This window comes from Sciurus vulgaris, assembly GCF_902686455.1.
Source record: "Sciurus vulgaris genome assembly, chromosome: 3".
In the NCBI taxonomy this organism is placed as follows: domain Eukaryota; kingdom Metazoa; phylum Chordata; class Mammalia; order Rodentia; family Sciuridae; genus Sciurus; species Sciurus vulgaris.
Genome location: NC_136463.1, coordinates 299351 through 321020, shown reverse-complemented (window position 1 = coordinate 321020; position 21670 = coordinate 299351). Strand labels below are relative to the sequence as shown.

General features: G+C 64.5%; 2 protein-coding genes across 15 annotated transcripts in view; one reads left to right on the top strand and one right to left on the bottom strand.

Annotated features, from left to right (window-relative positions):
• The window catches only part of TBCD (tubulin folding cofactor D), a 121498-nt gene extending 105025 nt beyond the window's left edge, over nucleotides 1-16473 (top strand). Inside the window, exons 24-39 of one of the 2 annotated variants that reach the window (XM_079131014.1) lie at nucleotides 984-1046; nucleotides 1656-1732; nucleotides 2753-2834; nucleotides 3309-3427; nucleotides 4500-4591; nucleotides 5114-5254; nucleotides 7460-7543; nucleotides 7981-8139; nucleotides 8205-8343; nucleotides 9513-9634; nucleotides 10571-10648; nucleotides 11489-11578; nucleotides 11988-12075; nucleotides 12956-13065; nucleotides 14012-14096; nucleotides 16265-16402. In XM_079131014.1, the coding sequence (XP_078987140.1) occupies nucleotides 984-1046; nucleotides 1656-1732; nucleotides 2753-2834; nucleotides 3309-3427; nucleotides 4500-4591; nucleotides 5114-5254; nucleotides 7460-7543; nucleotides 7981-8139; nucleotides 8205-8343; nucleotides 9513-9634; nucleotides 10571-10648; nucleotides 11489-11578; nucleotides 11988-12075; nucleotides 12956-13065; nucleotides 14012-14096; nucleotides 16265-16279 (1544 nt within the window). In that variant the 3' untranslated portion in view covers nucleotides 16280-16402. Of the gene's footprint in view, nucleotides 1-983; nucleotides 1047-1655; nucleotides 1733-2752; nucleotides 2835-3308; nucleotides 3428-4499; nucleotides 4592-5113; nucleotides 5255-7459; nucleotides 7544-7980; nucleotides 8140-8204; nucleotides 8344-9512; nucleotides 9635-10570; nucleotides 10649-11488; nucleotides 11579-11987; nucleotides 12076-12955; nucleotides 13066-14011; nucleotides 14097-16264 lie in introns of both variants that reach the window. The other variant, XM_079131013.1, reaches the window with a different exon arrangement.
• A 1976-nt stretch (nucleotides 16474-18449) lies between these two features.
• Nucleotides 18450-21670, bottom strand: part of B3GNTL1 (UDP-GlcNAc:betaGal beta-1,3-N-acetylglucosaminyltransferase like 1) — a 43472-nt gene continuing 40251 nt past the window's right edge. For 5 of the 13 annotated variants that reach the window (XM_079131023.1, XM_079131030.1, XM_079131033.1 and 2 more), the window contains 4 exons: nucleotides 20979-21114; nucleotides 20828-20896; nucleotides 20523-20705; nucleotides 18450-18963 (listed from right to left, as the gene is read on the bottom strand). In XM_079131023.1, the coding sequence (XP_078987149.1) occupies nucleotides 18883-18963; nucleotides 20523-20705; nucleotides 20828-20896; nucleotides 20979-21114 (469 nt within the window). In that variant the 3' untranslated portion in view covers nucleotides 18450-18882. Of the gene's footprint in view, nucleotides 18964-20522; nucleotides 20706-20827; nucleotides 21115-21670 lie in introns of those variants that run through there. The other 8 variants (XM_079131034.1, XM_079131026.1, XM_079131031.1 and 5 more) reach the window with 6 other exon arrangements.

The window sequence follows — 21670 nt, the reverse complement described above, 5'->3', positions numbered from 1 at the left end:
CTTGCTGCCTCCATGCGACAGCGCTCAGGCATCAGGGCTCTTGCTCTTGAAAGTGTGTCCTAGCCTGGCACTGCATGTGTGCTCCTGGTCTCAACCTCACTGTGCTCTGCAGACCCCCGGTTGCTCACCGTCCCACCGTGAGCCCAGGTGCTCTCCTTTGCCCCTGCTGTGGAGTGCGTACCTCTACAGGAGCACTTCCTCTCTCTTTGGAGATGGTCCTTGCTCAGGGGTGTCAGGTGCCTGGCATGGCTGCAGTCACTGCTGATGGTCTTGCTCACCTGAGTCCTCTGAATTGCCTGTCCACCTTAGGTTTTGTCTCCACTTCAGGCGCAGAATGGCTGTTGCCTGCATATGGAGTGTGGGGTGGGGTTCCCAGTGCACATGTTGCTTCCCTGGGAATCCTGGGCTTTTGTGCCCAACTGCCCAGCTCTATACGTCGCTGGGACCTCCTGAGGGCCAGCCTGCAGGGCCAGCAGTGGGGAGCCGTGTGCTCAGCAGTGACGAGGTGGAGGCAGTGGGGCTGGAGGTGTGGGCAGTCGTGCAGCTCCGTGCTCCCAGCAGTGGGGAGCCGTGTGCTCAGCAGTGACAAGGTGGAGGCAGTGGGGCTGGAGGTGTGGGTGGAGGTGCAGCTCCGTGCTCCCAGCGGTGGGGAGCCGTGTGCTCAGTGACAAGGTGGAGGCAGTGGGGCTGGAGGTGTGGGCGGTCGTGCAGCTCCGTGCTCCCAGCAGTGGGGAGCCGTGTGCTCAGCAGTGACAAGGTGGAGGCAGTGGGGCTGGAGGTGTGGGTGGTCGTGCAGCTCCGTGCTCCCAGCGGTGGGGAGCCGTGTGCTCAGCAGTGACAAGGTGGAGGCAGTGGGGCTGGAGGTGTGGGCAGTCGTGCAGCTCCGTGCTCCCAGCAGTGGGGAGCCGTGTGCTCAGCAGTGACAAGGTGGAGGCGTGGGGCTGGAGGTGTGGGCGGTGGTGCAGCTCTGTGCTCCTTCCTAGTGTGCGTCTTGGTGGAGAAGCTGTCACTTTCCAGAATGCCCTTCAGAGGCGACTCCGTGGTCGGTGAGTACATTTCTTCTCAATAACAGGCATGAGAGCGCTTTCTTCATGGCTGCTTCCGACCGCAAAGTGAGGCGGAGCTGGGACAGATGTCGCGGGCTACAGTGGGAAGGTTCCTGATTTGGAATACCTGCCTTGAACTCATCGCCAGTTCTGCCATCCCCGCAGACTGGAGGGCCTGCCAGGTCCCTCCTTGGCGCTCCTGGCTCTGGCCCTGGCTGGCAGGCAGGCCAGTCAGTCCTCTCCCCAGGGCCTGCTTCTGCTCTCCAGCCTCCAGCTCTTTTTCTGCTGCCTGCTCACTCACTGGTGTAGCTGGGTTGAGTACTTGGTTTTGTATTGAGGGGATGTTCCTTGAGGAAGAGGAAAGGACCTGAAGCCACCAGTGTGATTGGAGTGCAAAGCGCCTGTAGCCCAGTTGGCAGGGGCAGGGACTCCCAGGTGGAGGCCCCAGTCCCTGCAGCCTCGGGCAAGCCCCTCTTCCGCCTGGGGTTGCTTCAGGTGTCTCGGGCTCCTCCCAGAGACCCCGCCTCCCAAGGACGTGACTCGTGGGTGTTGCTGCTCACTGGGGTGGGCTCTTGGGACTTGGGCCATCAGCATCTGTCGCTTCGACAGGTGACTGGCAGTGGCTGATCGACGACACCCTGAGGAGTCTTCATCTCGTTTCCAGCCACGCCAGACAGCAGATCAAGGTACGCTGGCTAGGCCTTGTCGCTTTGCAACATGAGCTGCTGCCTGGAGTGTGTCTTGTGAGGGGTGTGGAACCTGTTACTCCCTGTGTGGTTTACAGCAGGACATACAGGGTGACCATTGGCCACCAGAAGGTCACTTTTCTTGCTGTTTCTATCCCTGTTGGTGACACTCACCCTCAGAACATTGCTCTCGGCTTGACAGTGACCACTTGGGTGAATCCTGCTTCTCGGTGGGCTGTGAAGTGCAGGTGTGGAGACTCCGTCCATGACACTCACATTTAGACCAGGACCCCAGTGCAGAACCTGAGGGTTCTGTGGCGAGTGACTGTGTGCCTGCCTGTGTCCTGGGTCAGCTCTTGTCACAGAGGGTGGGCGTGGGCTGCCTCACCGTCCTGTGTCTGGCATCACTGGCAGGATGTACCTTGGCTTCCTCTTTCTCCGTGATGACTGTCATTCTGCAGGGTCGAGTCTTGCTGCTGGAGCGTGTGCCTTTGAGGGTGCTTCAGTGTTTTCTCGTACAATGCCTGTAACTGGTTCGCCCAGCAGGGATTGCGGTGCCAGGGGGGATTGTGGTGCTCTGTGGCTCTGCGCCCCGCCTGTGCTCAGGGTGGCTCCACCTCGTCCTGCACAGCAGGTCCCGGGGGCCATGGTGCTGGTTCTTGAGGGGCTCACACAGCACGGCTGTGTCCTGCCCGGAACCGCCTCCTGTTCTGTGCCCTTGGACCTGGCTGTCCTGTAAGCGAGGCTGTGTGTAGCAGGGCCACACGCCATTCATGCCTACGTCACTGCTGCTGGGAGGGAAAATGGCTCCATTGTTGATGAGCCGTGGAGACGGTGGACTCACTTGTGGAGGAAGCAGCACATCCTCCATCTGGTCAGAGCAGAGAATCGCTGACAGTCGAGCAGCCGGCTGTACAGCAGCCAGGTGCTGTGGTGCTCTTTGCACAGCCCTGACCTGGACGCCTGTGGTGAGGGCCTGGTCAGGTGGGGCTCTGTGCACTCAGCCCTCCTCTGTTCTAGGACACTGCAGTCGCAGCCCTGGCTGCTCTCTGCTGTGAATACTACGTGAAGGAGCCAGGGGAGGCCTGTCCTGCAGCTCAGGGTGAGTGGGCTGCAGTGCCAGCCTCTGGCAGGACACACCAGCCAGAGCTCCCTCCCCTCCACACCCCGCTGTCACCATCCTGTCCCTCGCAGAGGTGCGTCCATGCTTTGTGCTCCCATTGGGCAGCCTCTGTGCTCTCCAGCCCGCCCCCCTGGTGTCTCCAGGATGGTGCCTTGGAGCCTTGGTGTGCAGCTGGGAGCTGCGTTTGCTCCCCGGCTCTGGCAGAACCCGTGCACCTGTGAGGGGCGTCCTTCCTACAGTGGCGTTCATGTTCCTAGCAAATGAAAGCCGAGCCTTAGGGCTGCATGGGCCATGCTCACTGCCCTCCTGACCAGCTTCCTGTCACCGGTGGCCTCGGGTGCTCTCAAGCCCCGAGGCCAGCAGTGGGACCACCCCACGTCTGACTGCACACACACGTGTCGGAGGCCGATTTCCCTCAGACCGAGCTCACACCCTCACCTGTCCCTTCTGCAGAGGAGCTGATCCCACGGTACCTGGCTGAGCTGCAGAGCCCCGAGGAGATGGCCCGCTGTGGCTTCTCCTCAGCCCTGGGTGCCCTTCCGGGCTTCCTCCTGAGAGGCCGGCTGCAGCAGGTGCATTGAGCGGACGGAGCAGAAGGGGTGGGGGACATTCTGGGTATGCTGCCGGGGCAGGTGGTGGTGGTGGCTTTACATGTCTGGCTGCCCCAGCAGATGGGCTTGGAGCCCTGCCCTCACCTGAGCCCCTGTCCCCCTCTGGTCACAGTGGGGCGGTGTCTGGGCAGCACAAGTGGCTCGTGGGTGCTTTGCTTCCTTTTGGGATCTTATCTCACCTCAGGGTAGTGGCAGCCTGCGCGGGGTGGAGGGCCGAGCTCCGCCGGCACCTCAGCCAGGTCCCAGGACCCCCAAGCCTGAGTGCTGCTTCCCTTGGGGAAGCCTCAGGCAGAAAGGCCCAGGCTTATCCGATTCCTGCCCTGGGGCACTGCCAGGCGCTCGCCCCAGCCTCCCTGCAGGCCGTCCCTCCCCGGTATCCTCATACCTCATCCCTCCTGTGGACATATTGTCCCTCCCAATGCCCTGATCCATCCTTGGGTCCCTGGGAGGGTCTGAGCATGGAAGCACATCCAGCCAGTCTCTGGAGCCCTGAGCCCTGATGCCCTAGTCGCTTCAGCCTCCAGACCTCTTGCACTTCCTCCCCAGCTGAGACTCCAGACTGGGTCTCTACCCCTGCCAGGTGTCCCTGCTGCCCCCACCCCTCACCCGGCCACGCTCCCTCCTGCATATTCGCCCACCACCCCTCACCCGGCCACGCTCCCTCCTGCATATTCTGGGGCCCAAGCTCCAGTTGGCCTCTCCACAGCTAGACTCTCACCCAGGGTTTATCTGAAACAGATGCGAAGCAGTTGTTAGACTTGAACTGGCACTAAGAGGGTCAGCCATTAGGAGCCAGCGGCTGCACCCGTCTGTCCCTGGTCTGAGCAACAGAGAGTGCACCAGGCCAGGGAGGCCCTGCAACTGCCAGGGTCAGGGCTTGGCTGGGGAGATCTGGGGGCACCCTCGTGTCCTTCCTGAGCTGCACTGAGAGGGTCGGGGCTCCCAGCCGCGCGGGCGGCGGGTCCACTGCGGCCACAGCTCCGCCTGCCCTGGAAGGCCCATGCGCTGTGACTCAGGCTTCTCTTGTCCTCAGGTGCTCGCAGGCCTGACAGCTGTCACCCGTTCCTCTCCCAAGGATGCGAGCTTTGCCGAGGCCCGGAGGGATGGCTTGAAGGCCATTGCCAGGTCAGCCGTAGGCTAGCAGCCGGGTGGACTTGCTGGTGGTTCCCCTCTGGTGTTCCAGGTTCTTCCCTTGCAGGGCACGTTTCCAGCTCTGGGGACTGGGGACAGTCGTGTGCTGCCACAGCCACAGTGACCACTGAGCTGTCCTGCAGTTGGCCTCCATCTGGGAACTGGGGAATGGGGCCCAGTCCAGCGTCAGTGACCCAATTGCGGCCCTCTGCACTATGGGGCACTCGCCTGGTACATGCCAGTCCTGGGTCACCCCCAGAACAGAGCCTCAGGAGGGTGGGGGTGGGAACAGCTCTGCTCAGGGGGCCCGCCTGCCCTCTGTCCCCCAAGTGGGGACCCGTGCCCCCATGTGTGCCAGCAACAGCTGGGCCCCTGTGCCAGGGTGGACAGTGGGGGATGGCAGTACAGCCTCACAGCGGAGTGCTGTCTCCCCTGGCGGGACTGACCTGGCGCCCTGCTCAGAAGGGGCAGGACCGCAGGCTCCCGTCAGCACACGGTGGCTGGTCTCCATTTCAGGGTTTGCCAAACGGTCGGTGTCAAAGCAGAGGGGCCGCCGGAGGACGCTGTGTGCACAGAGAACGTCGCCCAGGTGTACGCTGCGCTGCTGGACTGCATGGGCGACTACACCACAGACAGCCGCGGGGACGTGGGGTCCTGGTAAGGGCAGTGCCCGGTCTCTTGCTGCTGGCCCTGGGCGGTAGTGCTTGGCCTCGGCTTTCGCACGCCCCCGGCCTGTCTCTCTTGCCTGTTCTGTTAACCGAGGGAAAAGGAGCTGCGCGCAGGCTCACGGAGCCCTGTGCTGCTGCCCTGGGCGTCTCATGCTCCCCCGAGGACGTTCCTCTCCAGCCTAGCTCCTGGCTGGAGGTGCTGACGTGGCAGTGACGCTGTCCTGTTGAGAAGGGACGCTGTTGCGGCCTTGGGAGGAGCCCTGTCCTTGGCTCTTGGCTGGTGGCGGGACTCGGAGTGACAACCCCGGTCCTGGGAGAAGCTCCCACAGGGCGTCGCTGGCTCCCCGGCCGGCCGTCACTTGCAGACCTGTGCTCCTGTCGGTCCTGCTGCCCCTGTGCGTCTGTAGCCACCTGTGTGGCGGGCGTCTACTCTTGGTGAGCCGAGAGGCGCTGGCCGGCAGCTACCCTCCCGGAGCCGGTGAGGTGTGCTCTTCCGTCGGGTGCCAGGAGCAGCATTTGGCTTTGGTCCCCGCCTGGCACCTGCGAGGGCTGTGGCCTTCTTTTGCCCACAGCCTCCCTCACTTGCCCTGGGCTTGGGCAGGTCCTGGAGCCCTGCTCACTAACCAGGTGTCCCCCCCGTGGGTCCAGCTGGGAGCCTAATCCATGGTCTGTCACGCTGGGTCATCACTGGTCAGATCCTAAGAGGGGTCGCCCCTGCTTTCTGCCTGCTGGTGTCTCCTGCCTCCTGGGCACCTCTCCCACCTGGGTGACGCGCTGGGTGCTGCTGTTGGGCGCCTCCGCAGGGTCGTGGGGCATGAGCCCTCTTGTGTGTGCACAGGGTCTTCCTTCACCGGCCTCCGAAGGAGCTTGGGTCCTCCCCAGAACCAGAGGATGGGAGGCTGGCGAGGTCCTCCGGGTACAGCTGCAGTGTGGCAGCTGCGGGCAGCAGGGTGGAACAGGTGCCTTTGCACGTGTAGGATGTCCTGGCAGTCTGACCCCTGCTGGGCATTTCCTCCAGTGAGGGGAGTCTGCCCGCTGGCTCTTGGTATGGCTGTGTCAGGTGTCCTGGTGGCTGTGTGTTCTGTGGGGACCTGGCTGCATGCAGAAGTGTGGACTCTGCTCACATAGAAGGTGGCCCTGGTCATGGCAGAGACAGGTGGCTTCTTGCGCAGACCTGGGCTTCCTCTGCGGCCCCTGCACTGTGACCCTGTTGACCAGGCCCTCTCCACTGTGTAAGCCAGAAGGTGGTTTTGTGTTCTCTGGCTGCTGCTGTGGCTGCCTTCCAGCAAAGCAGGAAGGATGGCGGCCCCCTCCTCTGAGCCTGCCCTGCCACTATGGTGTGGCCTCAGCGGGGTGGGCCTCCAAGGCCGGCGCCTCTACACTGCGCCTGCTGGTTCTGGGCCTCTGGGCGCGAGCCCCTCCCTACTTCTCCCTGTCACACACTCGCCCAGCGAGCTCTTTGGGCCCGTGCGCATCTGCCGCACCGTCCGTGTCTTCAGGGTCTGTTACTCTCATCCCGTCTCTCATTTGGCAGTTGTTTTTGAAGTATTCCTCGTCGTTTTCAGCAGAGTCCTGCAGGCCGAGAGCTCAGTCGCGGGGCTTTCTCCTGTCAGGCTGCGGTGAGGTGTGGACTCTGGGCTCTCTCGCTGCCCTTGCTCCCTGTTGCAGCCTGGGATGCCCTGTGGCCTTCACGCAGGTCCCTGCCTGGGGCCCTGGGCTCTGGCCAGGCCTTACTCCCAGGCACCACCCTGTAGACACATCCTCCAGGCCTCACTGGGCCTTGCGGCTCAGGGTGGAAGGTGGTGTGGAGGAGCATGAGGGTCAGCCCTGCCCTATGTCCCCCAGCACTGCTGCAGAGCCCTCCCTGTCCCAGCCCACTCTGGTCCCTCACACCTCCAGCAAACACGGGCTGATGGAACTGCTGCTCAGTGGACAGAAGGTCCTGATACTGGGAAAGAGTGCCCGTCGCTCGGTTTGTTTTGAGAGCAGTCCGCCGGCCCCTTGCAGGGGTGTGCTTGCAGCACGTCGGCGGGCTGCTCACCTGGCCCACAGGGGCTGGCCAGTCTCATCGTGCTTCCGTGTTTCTGAGGGCCTTTTTCAGGAGGAGCCTCTGTGGCCACGTGCGGGGCTTGGTGAGTGCAGCTGGTGCAGCCAGGGCGGGAGCCCAGTCCCACCTGACTTTCCTGTCCTGCAGGGTCCGTGAGGCCGCCATGACCAGCCTGATGGACCTGACGCTTCTTCTGGCCCAAACCCAGCCCATGCTGATTGACGCCTATGTGTGAGTGGCTCGGGCAGCTGGGGTGGACACCCTCTCCTCAGACCCCCATGGCCCATGGCTTGTGTCCAGGGACACTTCTGCCCAGTGCCCCAGGACAAAGCCCCACCTCCTGAGCACCTGGCCAGTGTGCAGCTGCTTCGGGAGCTGAGACCAGTGGCTTCTGGCTCAGGGCCTGGAGCTGAGGCCCTGTCTGCTGAGACGGGCTGTCACTCAGACCCTGGCCCAGGGATTCCTGGCAGTGGGGGTGGGCTGCTCTGCCCTTCGTCCTGCCCTCGCCCACCCTCTTCGCCCACTGTCCAGCCCGTGGTCCCCTTGTGCTCCTTCCATCCCGTGGGTGTCGGCGTGCCCCATCGGTGGCCCCTGCGGTGTTCAGGGAGGGTGCGTCCGTCCCGCCTGCAGTGGCTGTGCGGTGCGCTGACAGGGCCCTGTGTCGGCAGGTGCGAGCGCCTCATGTGCTGCGTGGCCCAGCAGGCCAGTGAGAAGATCGACCGGTTCCGTGCCCACGCCTGCCATGTGCTGGTGACGCTCCTGCACTTCGACAGCCCTCCAGTCCCCCACGTGCCTCACCGAGAAGAACTGGAAAGGCTGCTTCCCAGGTACTGCAGAGCGCAGCCCCCGCGGGACCCCGCGGGCCTGGCCTCAAGCCGCTGCTCTCCTGCAGGTCTGACGTGGCCTCCGTGAACTGGAGCGCACCTTCCCAGGCCTTCCCGCGCATCACCCAGCTGCTGGGACTGCCCACCTACCGCTACCACGTCCTGCTGGGGCTGGCTGTGTCTGTGGGAGGACTGACAGAGTCCACGGTGAGCGGCAGGGGCCTGGCTCCTGTTGGGACCCTGGCTGGCGCTTCCTTCTCTGCTGCTGGCATGCCGGGACTGTGTGCTTGCGCCAGCGACCAGCTCTGTCCTGGGAGGCCTGTGGCCATGGCCGCAGGGCAGATTCTGGAGAACGTCCCCACTTGGTGAAGGGGCGTGGCGTCGAGTGGAAGTGGGCAGGCTGTCGCCACCTCCAGTGTGGCCTGGGGCTGCTATCCCATGGCTCGGCCACGGCCTGGGTGCCTTAGTCGCCTCCGGTGGCCTTGGCTGACCTGGTGTGCTTCTTTAAAACATGGGCCTCGGGGTATCCTCTAAACCAGTACCCGAGCTCTTCTCTCGTGCGCAGCTGGGGCTCCTTCCCGTGCAAGGGGCTGCTGGTCTCTCTGCCCTCCCTGGGGAAATCCGACACAGAAGGGGCTTCTGCCCCTCGGACATGCCCACATGCAGCTGCCCCACCGAGGGGGTTTTAAAGCCAGTTCCAGAAAATGAGTCACCGCGTGAGACGCTTGCAGGCCCCAGGCCCACAGAGCACTGCTGCCACACTGGGGTCACCGTAGACAATCTGGCCAGCGCCCCAGCATCCACACTCCACGTCGGCTGGGGACCCTGTGTTCAGGGGTCACACACATGCTGCTGCTCGTCCTGTGGTGTGTCCCCTGCTAGGTGTGACTGCAGCCTCATCTCCCTGGGGTGACATGTCCCCACGTGCTGTCCACCACACCAGAGGGCCCACTGGTGACCTGCGTGTCCTCATCTTCCTGCCTTCTCCGTGGCCTTGGAGCCGAGCTGGCATGTGGCCGTGCTCTTGCTATCCCATCTGCTCCACTTGGGGACAGTCCCAGTTGCCCCGGGTCCACCTCCGGGGCCTGCGTCTGATCCCCACATGTGGTGGCCTGGGCTCCTGGGTCCTGCATCTGAGCCGTGGGCTTGCAGAGCAGGTGCTGGAAGCGCAAGGGCGTGTCAGGGCCGCCATGCCGTGCCACCCACAGGGTGTCCCGGACGTGTGGTGGGCAGCGCGTGCCCAGGGCCGTGGCTAGGACCTTCCTGTCTCTGGCAGAGTCGCCCCTGCTGGTGGGCGACGTGCTTTTTGCTGCTGTGCAGCCAGCCTGGCAGTGGGCGGACCTGGCCGTGCAGTGCCGACCCTGTCCACCTTGCAGGTCAGGCATTCCACGCAGAGCCTGTTAGAGCACATGAAGGGGATTCAGGAGGACCCGCAGGCCCTGTGGAGCTTCAGCGAGACGCTCCTGCAGGTCTTTGAGGATAATCTCCTGAACGACCGGTGAGTGGCACCCTGTCCACCCTGCTTCCACAGGGCCGGGGCCTCCGGGCCCACCTGGGCTCCCAGCCCCAGCCCCAGCCCCACACTTCGGGTGGGGATGTGACCATTTTCGTGTGCACTGGAAGCAGAGGTAACTTAAACGAAGTGCCAAGTGGCCACACTCCCGGGTGCTCCCGTGACAGCTCCCCACTGTTGGGAGCCCCCACGAGAGCTGACTTTCTCCTGCAAGCTCCTGGACCTGGCTTTCTGGCAGTGCCTTTCAGGCGAGGGGAGGGAACGCTCTGTGCCTGTGGCAGCCTCTAGGCCTCACCCACAGATACAGCAGTCAGCCTCCCTGCCTCCTGTTTGTGGATGACCCTGTTGAGGTGTGAGGTGTAGGAGGTGACGAGCCCATGGCTGCGGAGCCCCCTCTCCAGGTGTTCCTGCCCTGCTGCCCCCACGCCCCAGGACCTGCAGGCATGGAAGCTTGGCTCGTGCTTTGTGTTTTGTTTCAATGGAGCCAGGTGGCAGGTCCTCTGGGCCTGCCTCTGGTCAGTGTGGTTACCATGGGTCTTGCCTGAGGCACCTGTGTGTCCAGGAAACTCTGGAGTCACGTTTACCCATGGTCCATTTTGAGCCAGTTTTGCACCTGGGGCAGTGTGTGGATGGTGCCCATTCTGATCTTGCTTGGACGCCTTGGGCAGCCTGGTGCTGTGTTGCCCTGCCCCTGGCCAGGCCAGCCGTCTGCTCGCTTGGCTGCTGTGTCCTTCGGGAGGAGCAGCTCCATCCTTCCTTTCTGTGCCTGGGGGCGCCTGTGTCTCCCCACAAGTCTCACGTGGCCTGTGGGTTTCGGGGTGTGGCTCAGGATTTCGATGGGGTGCTGCGTCCTGACTGCGTCTTGTCTGCAGTACCGCCTGGCCCAGCAGGCCACACCTGGCAGCTGTCCTCTCCCCACAGGGTGTCCGTGTCGCTGCTGAAGATGCTGGACCAGGTGCTGGCCAATGGGTGCTTCGACATCTTCACCGCAGAGGAGAAGTGAGCACTGCCTCTCGGGGCTCCCCTGGGCTTCCGCCACCATTGCACGTGTGGCTTCCTGCCTCAGCCTCAGGAGCAGCTGGGTCACAGGCCGCCACTGGCCCTGGGGGCTCAGGATCCAGGAGTCACCTTCCAGGGTGATGAGGGTCAGCCCCGTGCAGACGGGATGCGGTCAGCGAGCGTGGGGCAGGCAGGGCTGGCCCTGGTTTTGCCTCGCTACACACGGTTGTGGGATGGTGCGTGAATGGGGATTTCGGGGTGGCGGCAGCTTCCTGCCCTCCACTGCCCTTCCTGGGTCAGAAGACTGCACAGCAGGGTGGCCCAGGATCTTGGCCCCCAGGCAGATGCTGGGCCACGGGGCTCGTCAGACCCGGACGTGGGGATGCAGAGGCAGAGCCCGAGCCCCACGGGAAGGCCGCAGGGCAGCAGGAGCCTGTGAGTTGGGCCAGGGATCACGGCTCCCAGCAGGACAGCTTGAGTGAGCTGAGGCAGTGTCGGAGGGAGCGGTCAGGGGAGTGGGCGTGCTGCTCACAGGGCCAGCAGTCTTCCTGGGCCAGGCTGACCCTGAAGTGCAGTGCCTTGAGCCGGGCTCGTGGGGCAGTGCTCGGGCCTCCCTCTGCCAGGGTCACCCTGACAGCCTTGCTCTGTGCTGGTGCCTGGGCTCGGTCTGCCACTGCGGCGGCCATGGGGGTCGCTAATCGGAGGAGCACCGGGTGGCAGCGGTTTGCAGGGCTGGGGCATCCCCACCCGTCACCTGGGAGCGAGGCCGGCTGCCCCCGCTCCGAGGCTGCCCCGTGCGGCTCTGCTCCGGGTCCTTGAGAGCAGCCTGTTTCCTCCCAGCCACCCCTTCTGCGTGAGATTGCTCGCGCTTTGTAAGGAAGAGATAAAGAAGTCGAAGGACGTGCAGAAGCTTCTGTCAAGCATCGCAGTGTGAGTCCTCAGCTCTGGCCGCACAGCCACGGGAGGGCACGGGGCTGCAGGCGGAGAGGGCCGTGCTGGTGGCCCCAGCGTCAGGCCTGGGCTCAGGGTCCTGAGCAGGCTGCCTGGGTGTGGCCAGCGTGGCCGTCACGGGTCCTGCCGTTGCAGGCCAGCTGCCCTGGCCCACGGCCCCACAAGTAGGAGCCGGGCTCATGGTGGCCCGGTGGCGAGCGTGAGGCCAACCCAGCTGCCAACAGCTTGGAGGTTCCAGGGCCTGGACCCGTAGGGCCAGGTGGGCGCTAAGGGCTGGGGGCATCACCGTGGCGTCGCCTGTCTAGCACCTGTCCTCCGTGTGGCATGCTGGCAGCCCTGTGCTGCTGCTCCCCAAGGGCACCACAGCCTCTGCCCACCCGGCCCACAGGCTGTGCGGGATGGTGCCGTTCTGCGGTGACGTGAGGAAGAAGGTGCTCCTGCAGCTGTTCCTCCTCCTGGGCCACCCGTTCCCCGTGGTGAGTGTCGCCCGTGGGCCAGACCCGCAGCCTGGGATGAGTACCGGCTCTGACTGCAGAGGGCCTGGAATGGAGGCATTGCTGGCTGTGGCTCTGAGCCCAGGGAGGCGGGAGGCTAAGGGAGGAGGATCTGCCGTTTAAGGCCAACCTGGGCTGTAGCAAGACCCTGTCTCAAAAGGGGGCTGGAGATGTGGCCCCAGTGGTAGAGCACTTGCCTGCCACGCTCAAGCCCTGGGTCCACTGCAGCACCACAGGAAAAGGAAATGCAAGACAGGAAAGTGGCGTGGACGAGGGCAGGGAGGAGGGACCCGAAAGGAAAGATCAGGAACGGATCTGGCCGGGCCTTTGTACACACGCAAGAACGTGCTATGGGGAATCACACGTAGTTGAATCCACGGGACGCTAATTTAAAAAAAATCTAAATATACTGCAGAGAGGTCAGTAGAGGAGCTGGAGGGAGAGGTGGGGAGGCCGGGGCCAAGTCGGTGTGGATCATCTCCCGTCCTCTCGTGATTCTGTCTAAACGTGTCCTACGCACAGTTGGGCTGGGGCTTCGTGGTAGAGCACTAGCCTAGCACGTGTGAAGCACTGGGTTCGTCCTCCGTGCCAGACAGAAGTGCACAAGAAAGGCATTGTGTCCGCTGTGACTAAAAAAGTAAAAAAAAAAAATTCTGGAAATAAGGAAGTGGTGCTGATTGCTGGGTGGGCGGAGCTGAGGCCCCTGGGCTGGAGGAGATGGTGGGCAGGATGCCCCTGCGCCAGGCCCCGGCCCGTGCCTCCGGTACTGGGGGTCTCTGCGTGCAGTGTGCACCAGGGTCGGCTCCCCTGCCCCTTGGGTCGCGGTGGTGCTTCCTCCTGCTGACGCACTCGGCCCCACCAGATCCGGAAGACCACGGCAAGCCAGGTCTACGAGATGGTGCTCACCTACACCGACGTGGTGGCCGTGGACGTCCTGGACGAGGTCATGGCTGTGCTCAGTGACACGGCCTGGTGAGTGCTGGCCTGGCCCGCTGCCTGCCTCCTGCCCCACGTCCCCCAGGCCACTGCGCCCCACGCTCCTGGAACTTGAGGTGGGAGCGGGTCACTGAGCATCTTTCCTCCCACCTGTGCTTTCTCCTGAGGCAGGGGTCGCTGCGGCCTTCCTTGAGGGAGGCTGGCAGTTTCTCTGCCCATACTGGGCCCTGCCGGGCACTGCTGGTGCACTTCCTGAGTGCCTGTGTGAGGGCACTAGGCGGTGCCAGTGCCTGCCCCCACCCCCACGCTGGGGACCAACAGCTGGTGTCGGCCACGCGGCCGCAGCTGACAGGAACCTCAGGTGGCCTCGGCACCCACCACGGCTCCTGCAGGGGCCCACAGACCGCCTTCAGGTTTGGCAGGACAGTCCCCAAGGACGTGCCTCAGGTCAGAGGGGCAGGGTGCAGCTCCGCAGTAGAGAGCTTGCTGTTTCTGACTCTTAAAAACACCAAGGCACGTTCCGTGTCAAGATCTTAAGCAGCTTGAGGAAGGACAGAGGAGTGGAGTGGCCAGGGACCACCCCTATCCCAGGTCCAGGGGAGAGCTTCCAGAGGATTTAAAATAACTCACTTTAGCAAGGAGAAAACACCCCGATGTTTTACCAGAGCTGAATATAATGTTTACTCTCAGTTACAGCAGTAAATAGCAGATTCAACAGCCCTGGGGACAGAACCTGTGTCCCCAGCCCGCCCCACGTGACCCTGGTGTGGGCGCAGGCCGCCTGTAGCTGGGCAGAACTTGCTCATGTGGGTGTCTCTTCTGCCCTCCTCTGTAGCCAGGATTCCCCCGAATGTCTGTTTTCGGGGTGGGTGTCTTTTCCTAATCTCCACTCAGTGCAGGCTGGGTGGGTTTGCAGAGACCTGAAGGCTGGTGTGGACCTGCGTTTCCATGGTTGGGGCTCAGGGCTGCCTTTCCTCCGTAGGGACGCAGCGCTCCCAGTGGTGAGAGAGCAGCGGAATCGCCTGTGTGACCTCCTTGGCGTGCCCAGACCCCAGCTGGTCCCCAAGGTAAGCCCTCCCTCGCCTCCCAGCACCCCGGGGATGCAGCACCGTGCTCCCCGCCACCCTGAGCCTGGAATCCAGGGTTTTCAAGTCTTTCAGTCAGGGTCAGCTTGCTTGGGTGGTGTGTCCACACGGCCTGCCCTGCCTGGTCCCGCTGGACTTGCTGCAGCGGCTTGCCTCTGTCCTGAGGCAGGTCCTGTGTTCTGGTCTGGTTTGGACCAGCACGGGTCTGCTGCAGTGGTGCCAGGTCTCGGGACTCTCCTCTCACAGAGCCTTCCGTGGTGGGGGGGCCTTGGCTCCAGTGGGCCTCCCGGGCCCCTCCTGGGTCTGCAGCACCACCCCAGCCACACACCCTCGCTCCTGCTTGCTGCTCTCCACGACCCTGCTGTGGTGCTGCCTCCCGGGCTCTGCTCCCTGTTGGGGGCACAGGAGGTTCCAGGATGCCTGGGATCGCAAGTTGGAGACCAGTGTGGGCAACGTGGCAAGACCTGTCTCAGAAGAAAACAAAGGGGCTGAGGATGTGGCTCAGGCCCAGTACCAGAAAAGCCCTGTCCCAGCCGCAAGGCCACCTGGGTTGCAGGGGGCGGCCTGCCACCCTGGCCTCCAGCCTGTGTCTTGCCCTTGCTGGGCGTGTCGTGGCCTGGCCGGCTGTTCCTCCTGCTCTTGGATCTCTGCTTGGGAAGCTCCTCCCCAGTGTGTGCCCGGTGGTGGCTTTCACCCTGGCACCTCCTGCTTCGGAGTCCCCTGGGCCTGCTGCTGCTCTCCCTCCTGCCTGGGGCTTGTGCCGGGCCCGGCATCCCGTGGCCTGGTCTGCTCACTCTGCTCTGCCCTGTCGGCTTTCTCTGAGCAGACCCGAACCTCTGGCCCCGTCTGCTCTGTGGCCGTCCTGTGCTGTTTGCTCCACTCCTGGCCTCGGGCTCCACGTGCTCCAGGGGCCCTCGGCCTCTGTGGACCATCCCTCCCTGCCTGAGCCCGGGGCAGCTCTTGCAGACCTTCATGATACCAACCTGGCGACTCCTGTAAGGAGCAAGGGTGGAGCCCCGAGGCTGTGGCCAGTCCTCACCTGCTGTGCACACCTGACCTGGGCAGTGGGGTGCAGGCTCCGAGGCCAGTCTGGGCCCATGCTCTGTGCCCCTCACGGAGGCTTCAGGTGGTGACTTCAGGTCTGGGACAGCCTGAACCCAGGGACGAGTTTTCAACCGTGCGGCTTTCCTTGGGCAGATGGACGAGGCCTCGGAGCTCGGCCCGTCCACGTGCCGCCTCAGGCTTTTGTTGTCTGTGCCATGGCCGAGCAGCTCTCGCAGGCCGCGCCTTCTCAGCTTTGTCAGCCTGCGTGTGTTTCAAGACCGTGACCAGGGGTGTCGCTGCTTGGACCTCGACTGGGGAGGCCACTTCACCCGGTCGGTGCAGCTGCGCTGCCTGATGTCAGCCTCCACTTGCTCTGCCTCTCCAGTCCAGCTTGGGTGTAGCAGCTGGCTGTTGGCCCACCTTCTTGGTGTTCCATTTGGCCTTCGAGTTGACATTTGCTTTGCCTGCGGTTCCCTCTGCTGACCTGCACGTTCTCCACTCCTCTGTGATCAACCTGGAGGCTGCTTTCCCGACACCTTGCAGTCTGAAGGGTCATGGCATTGGCCTGGTGCCACCTGACGCATCTCGCGGCTTTTCTGGACGCAGGTCTCCAACTGCACAGGCCCTGCTTGGTGTTGGCTGCCTGGCTGCCTGGCCCTCAGCCCTCCCAGCCTCCCTGCCTCCTCAACGGCTGTTTCTCCCACTGCACTGGTGCTCTGTGTCCTGTGGACATGTGTCCCCGGGGTCTTCTTCCTCCCCTTACTTTCTCGCTTGGAACCCGTGCAGGAGCACACGCAGGCACACGTGCTGCACAGCCTGGCCCTGAGTGGGCCTCGCGGGCACTCAGGTGATGCTATGGCTGGTGCCTCCTGTGTGCCAAGGCTGAGGCCAGTGCCAGCTTGTGTGTCCAATGTGCCCTCCTGGTTCCCTCAGGAACATGTCCGCCTAGCAACTGGCCCACTGTATCCCTGGTGGTGAGGCCACAGCCTCTGTCCTCCATGGCTCAGGCTCGGGTCTGGGGAAGCTCAGGGAGTTTCAGTCCTTCGGAGGCCTGGGGTGGACGGGGAGATGGGGTCGGCCAGCCTGACCCGCTGTGTCTCCCGCAGCCTGGTGCCTGTTGAAGCCAGTCCCGGAAGCCCTGGAGCCTGTGCAGCGGGGAGGAGCTGTCCACAGCCCAGTGCTGCCTGTCCACCAGGGACGGCACCTGGGCCCAAGCTGTTGCCAGATGTGCTCCTCACGAGCGGCCGTGCTGGTGGCCTGGCTGCCTTGTCTGCCTCCGTGGAACAAATGTGCTTCCCATAAAAATCACGTACCAAGCCGCTCCCTGTCTGCCTGTCTCTGGGGCCAGTGTGCGTGGGGGTCTGGGGGTCTGGGGGTCTGGGGGCCGGGGCTGTGGCTCCACCCAGGGACTTGCATGCGTTCTGCTGGCATGGACGCGAATGGCGGAGTGCAGGGAGCAGGAGGTTGAGGCTGCACGGGGCGTGGGAGCAGAGGCCTCCCACCTGGGGTGAGCCCCCAGAAGCCCGGACAGCCTGCCCCTGGGCCCCAGGTGCACCACACTGCCCTTGCTGGCGGGTGTCACTGCTTCGGCCCAGACCTGCTGGTGGGAGCTGCACATCCTGCAGCCCGCTGGGCCTGGCACTTTCTCCTTCCCCACCTAGCAGGTGCCCAGCTGCATCCGCGGCGAGGCCCTGCTGTCCTGCCAGGCAGAGCGTGCGCCCGAGGGGACAGGGACAGACAGGCGCGGAGACCATCACGTGCCCTCAGGCCCACCAACGGCACAGCAGTTCCTTCCAGTTTGACTCTGCTGCCCAAGGAAAGGCCATTGCCCCTGGCCAGCCGACTCTGCCGTGCCAACCCCGTGGCCCTGGCACCAAGGCCTGGCGTCTCCTCAGTGCAGCACGCTTTCTGGAGCCCTCCTGGATTGGGCACAGGCTCAGACAGTGCCCGTCGTCCTCATGACAGCCAGTGCAGTGGGCAGCCTGCTGGCACCTAAGGGAGGGGTCAGGAGCCTCTCCACAGGGCACGTGCAGGCAGGAGTCCATACATGTGTCCAGCAAGGACATGAGCACCTGCCTGGCTCTGGGGTGGAGCCGGCCAAAGAGCGGCAGAAGCCAGTGGCCTGGGCAGAAAGGTGGGGCCCTGGTCAGCCAGAGAGCAGGCCCTGGGCACCAAGGGCTCCTGTTGGGGAGTCCAGCTGAGAGGTTTGATTTCGACGGGGCAGGACTTGAGACCCTGGCCAGGCCAGCCCCGTCCTCAGCTGTGGACATTGACAGTGGAGTCCTGCGGTGCCGGTGCAGGGTGTACCCACCCCACAGGGCCTGCCCAGCGAACGTGCTCAACTCCTCGACCGGGAAGCTGTGAACTGCCCTGAGCAGGGTGCTCCTGGGGCAGAGGGTGGACACTGGCCTCCCAAGCTGAGTCCTGCAGAGGTGTTGGGCAGAAGACCAGAGCCAGAATCAAGAGGCCAGATAGTGCAGAGACACCTCGAGGAAGGGACCCCGGGGAGTGAAGGTCAGAGCTCACTGGGTAGGTTAGACAACCAAGTGGACGCAGCTGGGGGACAGCTGGAGGCTGGATGGCAGGAGAACCTGCCCAGCCGGAACTGGGACGCATGTCCACCTGTGACAGGGTCTCAGGAGGTGATGTGGAGTTTCATCTTCCAGGTAGATGGAGTCAGATGTGTTGCATGGAGCTGCAGCAGCGCGGGGAGGCTGTGAGGCCACCTGAGTCCGAGCAGCGATGTGGCACCTGCAGAGAGGGCTCTGCACTGTGCCCGCGGGAGCGGGCCACAAGTGTGGCCTGACTGGCTCCTGCAAGGAGAGGAGGGTCACGCAGGGAGGGTTTTCTGTTTTGGGAACTTAAAGAATCCGCAGACTTGCGTGAGGGCTAAGCAACAGGGTTTATTAGAGCAACATGGAGAGAGCAGAGCTCCCACAGGGCAGGGCCCCAAGAGAGGGGTTCCGGAGAGTGCCGTGGGCAGGGGTGTGTGTGCGTCTCCAGGGTCGGGGCGCTGGCCCCCAGCCCAGTCCTGCACGCACTCTCTGGTCCAGTCTGGTCTTGTCAGCCTGAGCTTGACAAGGCCTTGCTCGAGTCCAGCTTCTCAGCCCTGCTGCACAGAGACGCAGCTTCCAGCCTGCCCACTTCTACCCTTCCTCCTGCCCAGCAGCGTGCTGGGGCCCCTGGTGATATGGCCTAGTCTCCTGGTACCTGCCCCTAGCTGCAGGTCAGCTCAAGGCACAAGGAGTCTTCTCGGCTGCGCAGCCTCTGCAGAGGACCTGTGCCGGAGATGGCGTGAGCGAGCACAGGGCCAACGTGGACCCGCAGCAGGCAGAGTGCCAGGCTGGCTGCCAGCACAGGGGGGGCACCTGGTGAGGGGGCAGCAGCACACTGGCCGGAGCCCGGGCCACCCTGAGCGTGGAGGAAGGGCAGGCAGAGTCCCTCGGGAGCCACACAGAGCCAGACCAGTGGTGCTGCCCACAGTCCAGCGTCCACCTGCATCCTGGAGTGCGTGTCTGCAGCTGTGGGTCCACGAGAAGAGGCTGGTCTGAGGGACGCACCTGGAACCAGGCTGCGTGAGGACAGCTTTAGACACAGGACGGTTTGAAGATATGAAACCTCCCAAGCTCGACGCACAGTCGTGTGGTGTGCAAAGGAGGCTGACTTGGTTCAGGAGCCTGCTGGCGCGTCCACACAGACCCACCTGGGGCAGCTGCTACGGCCATCAGCTGAAATGTAGGAAGTCCCGGCCCTCCTGCAGGTGTAGTGACCTCAGGTTGTCCTCAAACTCGCCCCCTGTGAGGTCCTGTGGGGGAGCAGCGGGTCCAGGTCCATCAGGCCTCCTTGGCTTCCTGTAGACCCACCCACTGGATCTGGGTTGCCTGGGCCTGCCTGACAGGTGGTCCACTGTGAACTTCTGCTCCTCTGATAATAGGGGTAGGGCTCAAGGGAACCAAGGGCCAGGGAGGGAGCAGTGGCTCTAGGGTGTGCTCGTCCTGCCTGTCAGTTGGGTGAGGTTCTCTGGGGTGTCCCTGCCATCTGGTCTGGCCTTGGCCCCTCTCTACAGAAGGCAGTTGCCCCCACCCACTGGGACTCAGCTGATGGGCTGTGCCCTTCCCCTCGCCCTGCTGGTCCAGACCTGCCTTCCCGCCTGACCACCATCCCAGGAGCCTCACACAGGCCCCCTCTTCCCCAGGCCTTCCCAGCAAGAGAGCAGGGGCCGCAACCCTGGGCCCCTGTGCTACATCCCATTTCAGGCGCGGCCTGGCCAGGTGGTGGTCGAGGGGAGCTTGCCCGAGAACCAGCTCCTGCCCTCGGCCTGGCCGCGCCCCTGTGCCATCACTGTGTAAACCGGCTCTGAGAGCCCCAGGAGAGGAGCACTCTGCAGAGCAGCGCAGTGCTCACCCCTCCTGCCCCTGCTGCCCGCGCCCGCCGCATCTCCCCGCCTGCCTTCACACAGTGCCACCAGCTGGATGCCCCATGGAGCAGGAGGCAGCGCGGGGCAACAAGGCGCAGCACCGGCAGGCAGAGGCCACTCGCCAGGACAGACACAGTCCCAGAGGGGCTGGCGATCCCCAGCGCCCAGCCTCGTGTCCACGGCCTTCCCCAGCGGGTGGAGGCTGCCCGCCGTGTGGCTGGCCAGGGGTCCCTCTGCTCACCACCGCTGGTGACACCCAGAGAAGCCAGCCCCGACCTGGAGGAACAGCGGGTGCAGCCGCTCACAGCAGGTCAGCAGGAGGACCTGGAGTGTCCTGGCTGTTGGCCCGAGGCCAGCAGCAGGCAGACGCGGTTAGGGGAGGCACCATTGCCCCTGGCACCAGGCGGGGCGAGCTGAGAGGCCCGCTCAGCCAACACTGAGAGGTGGGCAGAAGCGGGCAGCAGCAGCGACCTCACGGGCCTCAGCCCCAGCGTGCAGCGCGCTCTGCGGTGGTGAGCAGGTGGCCACCCTGGGAGAGGACATGCTGCACAGGACGTGGCTCCTGAGCTGGGCAGAAGGGGTGCCTGCCACACGTCCGGCCCACAGCCACCAACCAGCTGCTGGTGGCCTGTCCCAGCCCCAGTAGGCCGCCCTGCCACTGGGGCCCGCCTGGGCCAGGAGAGGGGTCTGTGTCTGCCGAGCCGACCTGGGGCCCGAGGGCACAGTGGCAGCGCCTGTGCCCACACCAGAGGCCCAGACGGCCGGAGCCCTGGCTCTGCACATGGACGTGGGCAGCACTGCAGTTCTGTGGGCCTTGAGCGCCGGGCGGCAGCCCCTCGAGGGGCAGGCAGCACTCACGCGGGCCGCCTGCCGCCGCCTCCCAGCCCCAGGGAGGGACCACAGCCTCCGCCTGGCCCAGGGGTTCGTGGCTGCTGCCCAGCACTCACCAGCTTCACACACAGGACGAAGGGTGGCCGGGCAGCTCTGAAGTGCAGGATGGGAACGCGCGGCTTGGGCCTCTCCTGGAAGGAGACGGCGGCCACGCCATCACTCCTTGGGAAGGGCCTGCGCCAGCCAGGCCTCTGCCTGTAGCCACAGCTGGTGTGGCCGGCAGATGTGCATCTCTGGCCCTAGGGCAGGACCCAGGGTGGGCCGCACTGGCCTCAGGACCCAGTGCTGTGTGGGAGGAGGGCCCTGGGCTGTCCCTCGGCCCAGGGTGGAGGGGCCGGCCCTCCCACCACACGCCACACACCTGAGCCCCCTCGTAGCAGTAGAAGCCTTTCCTGATCTTGTTCTCGTCCACGTCGCAGAAGGCCACCACCTGGGGAGGGGCACTGGGTGCTGGGCAGGGCGGGGAGTGAGGGGAGGGGAAGGGCGGGGTCCGGGGCTGGGGCTGGGCCCACCTTGCGGCGGCTGGCAGCCGTCAGGCTGCGGTACAGTCTGCGTCCCTGCTTGCCGGCGTTCCAGATGGTGAAGGACGTCCAGCTGGGCAGGGCCCGCTCCTCCAGGAAGCGGACGCGATGGGTCCAGATGGTTGTTCTGGGAAGGAGGGGTGGCCAGGGGTGGCTGGGCACCCTGGGGACGAGCGCCTTCTTGCCTGCCCACCCGCTGGCCGCCTCCCACAGCCAGAGGCCCCTGGGGCCACGATGGGCTACTGCCCTGCGGGAAGGGAGCGTCCAAGCCCAGCCCCCGAGAGGAACCCCTGAGGGGCCAGGGCAGAGGCAGACGTGCCCCAGGGGTCCCTGACCACACGCAGCACACACAGCTGCCTGCCGGGCACACCAGGAGTGGGGGTGTCCCAGCCTGCACTGGCCTGACCCCTGCAGGAGGCCCAGCCCTGGGCAGTCCGCTCTGCAGGAGACAGGACAGCCTTCCTAGACGCCGGGAGGGGCTGCTGGGTCACACACACGGCACTGCAGCACAGGCAGGAGTCCGGGGGGAGTGGGCGGGACCTAGGACGGGGCTCTGGGTCTCCAGGCTCAGAACTGTGCTGAGGCCAGGCCTCGCGCCGTGTTTCCAGTCCGCACTGCAAAGCAGTTCCTGGCCCCCGAGTGACCGGCTCCAGTCCCAGGGCCGAGGTGGGAGGGCTCGGCGC